Raw genomic sequence first — 9086 nt, forward strand, 5'->3', positions numbered from 1 at the left:
ACACATACCAAACAGAAATCAAATATTTGTCCCTTTATATTTCTTTAAAAACATGGGATAGAAATTCTGATTTATATATATTTCAACTTATTTGTCTTCTAGGTCAATCAGTAACACCGTGAGTTCTAGTGTAGCTGAGGTGGATTGAAAATAAATTTCAAACTAGAATTTCAATCCAATGTTTTCCCGGACGTCCGTGTCGAATTGTAACCGCCCATTTCATTGTTTTGACTGTTACAGATGGAAATGACGTAAGCTGCATATTTCCAATTTTGCCAGTTAATGTAGTTCTTCGGTCAGGCTGGCGTATAACGAAAGATAACTCTTATACTAGTATATGTCATTCTGTTTAAACATCGCTTTTCTCGGTCTTCTACACTTACTAACATAACTTTTAGGCCAAATAAAAATATGTTTGAGTTCTGCACTGATCATGATTATGTAAAATTAGAGAGAAATAAATAAAATTGATTAATTAATTGTGAATGTTTCTGTTGATTTTTTTTATGTCAATATAGAGATTATATCTTTCAATTCTTAAAATTATTTTGGTTTGAGATAAAAATGCAACATATTTAATCTTAAACATTGCAACAGTGTAACCCATTTCTTTTATATCCATGCATAAGATAATTTTTTTAAGAATATTGTTGCTTGATTGGGATGATTTTTAGCAAAGAATGCGAACTGTTGCTTCATATTTAACTTGAAAACATTCCACGCTTGCGGCTTAGTGCACCCTCTGCAACAGAATGGCACGACAGGGGTTTTATCATGTTCTATATATAGTACATCGCCAGCATCATCTCTTGTATATATTACAATGAAAACAAAACATTCTCAAACTTCTGTGTATAACACACCAAGCCGCCATCTCAATGAACTCGCGGCCACTTCCTCGCTGTCTGGCAGACGTTCACAGATAAAAACCACAAACAAATTATATTGTACCAAAAATCTGGATAAATATATATTTCATCTTCCGGTCGTCTGCGTGCATTTGAGAAGCTCACTGTGTGCGATGATGTAGATTTTCTTCGCCAGATGTTGGAAAATTTCACCATGAAGGTCGGAAATACGAAATCTGAAAAACGCAAAGGTTTGTCTCTTTTTTTATTTTCTCTTTAAAATCAGGTTTTTTAGTCGCATTAGAATATGCATGCCAAATAATCCATCTTCAAAGTTCATCGAAGTTAGAGGTTTCTTATCAAAGTGCTAAAGTATTCTCTACACGTGGCATTCCTTGTGGACGGGAGGGGGGGGTCATGCAGCTCGATCAATTAAGCGGCCAAGTACCACAATATGATATATAAAAGATAAAAATAAACTTTGAAAATAGAAACGAGAAGCACATAAAATGAAAATAAAAGTAATCACCTTTGTGGTCTTATCATAAACTTCTAAGCAGGACTGTACATAGACTTCAGAAGCTGGGAGAGCGAGTAGCTTTCATCTTCATTTTAGCATCAATATGCAGGCGCGGATCCAGGAATTTTTTCCAGGGGGGGGGGGATCCTAGTCAAAAAAAAAAAATCTAAAAAAACGTTAAATAAATGCATTTCCCCAAACGATAAAAACACCTATTTCGTGGTGGTGATGGTGGGGTCCACGTTTTCTAGGGGGGGGGGGTCCAAAGTCATTCTTTATTTGCTTCAGTTAATACTTTTTTTAACTATGCAAATTCCAGGGGGGGGGGGGGGAGGTCAGCCCCCCCCCCCGACCGCCCCTCTAGATCCGCGCATGATATGCAGTCATAAACCTGATAAAGTCTCACCATCATTCAAAAAAATAATATTGGAAGGCTTTCTTTCTAAGTAGATATAAGTATTAATTACATTAGGATACATCTTTTTTAGAAATGAGACATGGTTATGAAACATGTATCTCAAAGGCGACAATGTGAAAAAAGAATGCTGTACGTACCTATTAAAAAAAATCAATTCAACCACCTCAATTTCTATTAAAATTCTTGTTTATTAATTTATCCACAAGGATCACATTTCTGTAATTTTCTAAGAGAAAAAAATTCTGAAATTGAAAAAAGTTAATTCTAGATAAAATTTACCTACCTACATATTTAACCCCCCCCCCCCCCTTGTCGGAAGAGAGCGAATTATTTTTTTATTTATATTATATTTTTTTTTTTAGATGTGGCTTAGATCACAGATACTTTGTTCACATTTGCATGGAACAAATGCGTGAATCTGAGTCATTCCCTTTGCATGCGTTTAACTTGTCTGTTGTCATTTTGGCTCATTATGTTTTCTTATCTAATTTATCTGACAGGCGGATCAAAAATAATAACGAGTTGTCATTCTCTCTTTTATTTCCCTCGACCTGCTTACGATCCAGCACAAAATTTGGCAACTAATAATTAAACAATTCCGTCTTAATGTACTGGATTGCGTAAAAAATATACATATATAATGCAAACATTGATTTAGACAACCTAAACTTAATATAGTACTTACAATTAAATATGCAAGCATATATAAACATCGTTTCAAAGTCATTGATGATTTTTTTTTTCAAACAAACTAATAATGAACCTATATTTGAAACTTATCGTAGAAAAAAGAACCAAAAATATTAGCATGACACGACAAGCAATTTTAGATCTATGTAACATTATATCTTCAGCATTATAAATGTTTAAAATTACCATCAGACATGGTAGATCGAAGTTAGCAGAAGAATGGGTTAGAATTCCTCATATGCAAATGCACACATTGACAACGCTTTGTTTAAGATCCGCCGAACCAACTGTGTACTTTTCTTGGAACCACTTCAACGATCAAAGGATGTCATACATCTTTGTAAGTCACCACCCACGCCACATAACAAAGGCATATGTACGTACACCACATTGAAGTCAGTTTCTACCATGTCTGCTTCTTACAGCGACTAAGAATTTTATAGTGCAAACGAATGAAACCATGCTATGAAAGCTCGTTTTTTGGGATGAATGTACATAATCTATTACTTTGCCATAAACACTTAACTAATCAAGTTAAGTAATAATCAAAATTTATTTAAAAAAAAAATGAGATTAAAAGAAAATCATTTAAATGGTTAAAGATTTCTAAATCAAAGAAAGGCAAGTAGTCTAAATCGAGCTCATGTAGCATTCAAGAAGCACTGATAATTTATTGTAAAGGATGTGTAAATGCTATGTTAATTTTCATGGCTAAAAAAATGTTTTCGACATAAATCTTTCAATATGATTTCGAAAGAATTTTTGTTTAAAGTTATGCTATTAATTTATTTCAGATTTTCCATGACTTCAATCCATTATCCATTCTGACTTCGTATTGGATTTTTAACATCTTTACAATATAAAAGTAAACACTGTCAAGGTTAGTATACTGTAATCATCTACAAACATGAATAATAAAATATTGGTTTTTACTTTACACAGGCTTTTTGTGAATAATAATATAACCGTCATGGGATAAACAAATAAAAACAAAACCAAGGAACCTTTGAAAATTCCTAATGATCTGTATTTGATTATATTTCAGACAAATAAATTCAAAGTAACTGCAGAACCTCAGATGGCTGAACATGCAACATATGCTGCTAATCGTATCGAGGAGCTTCTCAGGTGTGCCATATGTTTAGATAGGTACAATAATCCTAAACTGTTGCCATGCCAACATACATTCTGTGAATCCCCTTGCCTAGAAGGGTTGGTAAGGGGCCTTACAAGAACGCTGAAATGTCCCGAATGCCGTGCGGAACATATCGTACCTTACCAGGGAGTCTCCGCTTATCCCAACAATTTAACAATTCAAAACTTTCTTGCTCTTCGTCCAACAAGTGACGTCAGCGATGAAGTAGTCGCTCCAGCCAGCGCAAACGAGGCAAGCGGAAATGACGAATTCTTTTATATTCCTAATGGAGCATGCTGCGCAGCAGAAGATCTAGAAGAAGAGGAAGAAGAAGAGGAGGTGGTCTTGCCTAGGTATCCTAGACTTCAAAACCGTATTTCCCATGCTCCACAAGCACCGAGAAGGCGCTGTCCTGCCTGTTCAAGGGAGGTGGATCTAATGAGATGTTCCCACTGTGATCAATTGATTTGTGCAACATGCAAAAGCCTTCACATGGAACAAATACAGCGTGAAGTAACCCTTGTCTTGGGGCAACTCAAAAGAGGGGTACCAAGACTAACGGACATCGCTGGCAATCTTGAACGTAAAATGGAGGCAGTGCGCCAAAGAGTTGATTCCATGAAATCAGACATATCCGAGGCCATTGAGCGCTATATCATCGACTTGAGATCAAGGCAAAGATTGCTAAATAATGAAGCAGAAACTTTTCTTCAAGCAGAAATACGATCTTTAACACTGCAGAAAGACAACATAGAGGTGGAATTGGCGATGTTAGCATCCTTTGTAGACACAAACGAATCGCTTTTCAGAAGACGGTACCTTGTTCTTCCAGATGATGACGTGATGGATTTGAAGCGACAAAGCGAACACCACTTGGAAAGGCTTCGAAGCTATAATGCTGATAGATATCAGCCTCCCAGGGAAAGATCCATCGAATTTATTATGGATGGAACGCGGATTTCGAACTGTATTTCAAATTTCGGTGAAATAAGCACAGCACAAGCGAGATTTTCGACGACAGATGAGTCTTCTGGTGACTCTTCCTTGGAAAACTCCCCTACAGTCGTTTCTCATGCACCAACACCAAACATTACATCCAGTTACGTACCTTCAACAACAGCACACACTACATCTAGTTACCTACCTTCAACTACAGCACACACCACTCTTTACCCTCGCTATTCAACTTCACAAGCTGCTTCTAGTTACGTTCCCTTGCATTCAATGCTCCCAACTTTTGTTTACCCCCGGCACTCAACCTCGCAAGCAGGCAAAACTTATGCAGCTCCATCCTCAACGCTAAATGCTTCAGCTGCTTCACCACATTCAACATCACAGTCTGCCTCTAATTACAGTCTTCCACAGTCAACCACTCCCCAAGCAAGCTCTATATGTCAACAACCACTTCTTTTGGACGATGACTTGCCAGTCATCATAAACGAGGACAACTTACCAGATCAGTATTCAGAACCTCCGATGTTTGACCTTGAATATTCTCCAATATCAACCCCAATCTCAATTCCAGATGAGCCTACATTTTTTGATTCTTCATCTGGACATGTAAGATCGACAACTGGCATTGGCGTGACTGATCTATCAGGTCCCTTGGGAACGAGATATTCTCAATCATCTCGATATGAAAGAGATTCTACCTACCCAACATGGAGTACCTTACCAACATCTGCTTCGAGGACTTTAACATCTTCACCTTATTCAGGTGCAGTTTCAAATGTTTCTGTACCTCCTACTTACATGGCAGCTTCTAACTCTTGGGGTACTCCGCATTACACGTTTATAAGGGACTTTGATAGCGAATCTGAAACAAGTAGCGAAGGAATCCGCTCTCCAAGGCGGTCAATGACACTTCACGAGAGAAGGCGACACAATTTATCGGACACAAGATTAGCCACCCTGTTAGGAAGTTCGGCACCATCCTATACAGGTCATCACCCCCTATCTGCATCTGAGAGGAGATTCAGAAGTCTAAGTACCGGTGCTTCTTTTTACCGACTTAACGAAGCACGCGCATTAATTGCCTCCACCCGGCAAGCAACGGCAAATCGTATCAGATCTATTGTTGAAGAAGCAAATGATTCGTCTCCATCTCGACATAGAACGGACAGTAGAGAAAGCCCTGAAGAACGGAACAGTAGTCCTACCAGAGTTAGGTCCCTTAGCTCCAGTCCACGGTCTCGTCCACCTGTACGATTTAATATTCACATCGACGACGACGACGATTCGGATTCGTCTACTTCCGGTGAGCTTTTGCTTTCTCGACCGATGGTGACGTTTTATGAAAATGAAAGCACAGTTGTTTCCAGCTCTATAATTCAATATACTAACAAAGGTCGAGCCATTCGACAGATTGGACAACGTGGTAACGACCTCGGGGAGTTTACGTGGCCCAGAGGGATTGCTACTACACCAAGAGAGAACCATATATTAGTAGCTGATAGTCACAACAACCGCATACAAGTCTTCGACAACACAGGACAGTTTGTCAGATCTGTTGGTAATTATGGAACCGAAGACGGGGAGTTCGATTCCGTAACAGGAATTGCAGTCAATAGTTTTGGGCAAATTGTTGTTACAGACCGCATGAACCATCGAATTCAAATTTTTGACCACAACTGGAACTTTCAGCTCATGTTTGGTGAGGAGGGGGTTGAGGCAGGGCAACTTCTGTATCCCTGGGGAATAGCTAGTGATAACATGGGATTTATATACGTGTGTGACAAAGAAAACCACCGAATACAAGTTTTCCAGTCCAACGGTCACTTTGTTCGTGAGTTTGGAAGTATGGGCCACAGACTCGGTCACTTCGACAACCCGCATTATCTTGCAATCAGCCCGGATAATCGAGTCTATGTTTCTGACAGTAACAATCACAGGATACAGGTCTTCAGTATGTACGGCGACTTCCTGTTCTCTTTCGGTTCTCATGGAACATGCCAGGGAGAAATGAAACTTCCGAAAGGTATAGCCATAGACAGTCAGGGGTTCGTTCTTGTGGCCGACAGCGGAAATAACCGAATCCAAGTATTTCACGGCGATGGAAGATTCTACTGTATGTTTGGAAGCTATGGAAGCGAAAATGGACAATTCAGAGGTTTAGAAGGAATTGGAATCCTCGGAAACGGTGATGTTGTAGTCAGTGATAGGGAAAATCACAGAATACAAATTTTCTAAAAACTAAACTAGAATTGAATAATATGATAGCATTAAACTATCAATTTCGAGTATGGTTTAAAGATTCATCGGGAGTTTCTTTCGATATATAACAAAACTTATGAATTGTGTTAAGTAGATATACTGCATTTTACATTAAAAAAATTGTAAGCCAAAACAAGTGCTGCAATATTTCATATATCCCGGCATTTGACTAAATCACGTGTCGTTAAAGAAAATTTCAAATTATCTACGTTTATTACATGTAATTTCTGGGGAAAAATAAATTTCTACTTAAACAATTACTGCAAATAGGTCTGATTACTAATCAGAGCAAAATGTGAAATTTTACATGACTGTATGTTGCGAATAAATTCAATTTAAAGGAGTAACGGTTATATTTCACAATACTTTTTTTTGAAAAATTGAGCTGTTAAACGTACATCATTACTTGTAAAAACCCCAAAATTGATATGAAAGTTACTGTACTCTTCTTAACTTAAAAAAAGTAAGTCGATCAGACCAATTCAGCTATTCAATCGAAAGTACAAAGGTTTGTTTTGAATAAAGGGTTTTTGTTTATTCTTCACCGAAAATTGTGAATGTCTAAAAAATTTCTACTTTTAGCATGGACTTACATGTATTTGTAGATATAGCTAACAAAATCTGAACAATCGTACAATTGTAGTGAAGTAATCTTTCAGGCGCTTTTTTGTCAATATCTACATTTGTGCCAAACATCTGTTCTCTCAGGATGTACAAAGCTCGCGCATGCTCAGATATATTTGTTATTTCACAATGTGTGCCGCCATTTTAGCAGCACTTATTTTACCTTTGATATGAGTGACATTATTTTCTTTACTATCTTAAGTGTGAGAAGCGTTATTTTTGTTTTAGATATTTTTTTTCCATTTGGTTAGTTACTTTGTTTTTTTTATGATTTCAAGGATAACATACCATTGGATATTAAGCATTGCAATGTATTCCTACATTTTGCCTTGTTCGAAATTGTAATTTTTTTTTATCAGTATTATTGAGGCATACAGTTTTATCAGTATTTTATTTTACCTTATCTACAAAATAAATTCAGCTGAATTACTTTAAAGAGAATGATCCAGTGACCTGTAATTGAAAATTTGAGATATACTGATGCATTTTAGCATATTAAAAAAATGAGACAACTGTAGATCCAACATTTGAAATGTTTTTATGTTTTATATATAATATTAAAAGAATGATGTACCAAGTTTCTTTAATTGTATTATAGCTTTTAAAAGCCAATTAATTGCAGTTTAATATCCACTGCTTGTATATATGTATATTACATTATTTTTTCATTTCTCACTTTATTCTGATACGGTTGGAGTAAAGTTGTTATTAAAGAGTGAAATGAAATAGTTGTAATAATTCATTTATATGTATTTCTAGATGTCTAAATCACGGTATACGAGAGAGAGAGAGAGAGAGAGAGAGAGAATTTCATTCCTGAAAACTGTTTTTGGAAATGAAACAAACCGTAAAAGTTTTGATTTAATTAATGGTAAATAATTACATGTATCTCGGAAAACCACCACCCATCCAATAAAAATCAGACATTCCACGAATGCCGTATTGACGAACTGGTAAACAAAACCGGCCACGCTAAATATTTAGGTTCATATTTCTGTGGCATAGATTCTGATGTTAGACGCAGAAAATAGAAGCAGACAAAAAGACTGATAATTAGGTTTGACCTGTGACCTTTTAATCAGGGATTCTGAGTTCCTGCCAACAGATTCTTCTGCCACTTTTCTGCGATTGAGAAGCACATGGCATTTCTGAACATTGTATCCAGTTTGTACGGAAGAATCTGTTTAGTGTTTTGACGGAAATATGTGAAGGTGACCTTAATCCGGACGAAATCTACTCGGCATTGATTGTTTAATGTTAATCACAATATGCTGATAATTATACTCTGTAAATAATAAAAAGATGACCATGGACCTCCTTGTAAACATGAGCCCCTCTTCGTAAGTTGGTAAGAAGAGTAATAAAAATATGGAGGTAACCTCTGAGAAATGTCGACATCCACCCTCATCCCCTTCCATAAAGTAGGTTTTTGCGTTTGTAAATTTTTGGTTTATTTTCTTTATAAATTTAATAACTCTTAAAAATTCCCAGGGAGTCCGCGACACCCCTCCCCCCCTTCCAAAGCTGGAACCACTACAATGAAAATCGTCTACTTAAGTTAAATTATATAATCGATATCTATTCCCCCTTTTTATGTGCAAGTGTTACTACAGGGTTGAACCAAAGTCTCACCAGGAA

General features: G+C 36.8%; 1 protein-coding gene across 1 annotated transcript in view; it reads left to right on the plus strand.

Moving 5' to 3' along the window:
* The first annotated feature begins 1005 nt into the window (after window positions 1–1005).
* The window catches only part of LOC133202207 (RING finger protein nhl-1-like), an 8798-nt gene continuing 717 nt past the window's right edge, over window positions 1006–9086 (plus strand). Inside the window, exons 1-3 of the mRNA XM_061337982.1 lie at window positions 1006–1099; window positions 3271–3356; window positions 3522–9086. The exon at window positions 3522–9086 is cut by the window's right edge and continues 717 nt beyond it. Coding sequence (XP_061193966.1) covers window positions 3555–6800 — 3246 coding nt within the window. The 5' untranslated portion in view covers window positions 1006–1099; window positions 3271–3356; window positions 3522–3554 and the 3' untranslated portion in view covers window positions 6801–9086. The remainder of the gene's footprint in view (window positions 1100–3270; window positions 3357–3521) is intronic.

This window comes from Saccostrea echinata, unplaced genomic scaffold, assembly GCF_033153115.1.
Source record: "Saccostrea echinata isolate AGI-Se365-2 ecotype Australia unplaced genomic scaffold, CSIRO_AGI_Sech_v1 ptg000046l, whole genome shotgun sequence".
NCBI lineage: Eukaryota > Metazoa > Mollusca > Bivalvia > Ostreida > Ostreidae > Saccostrea > Saccostrea echinata.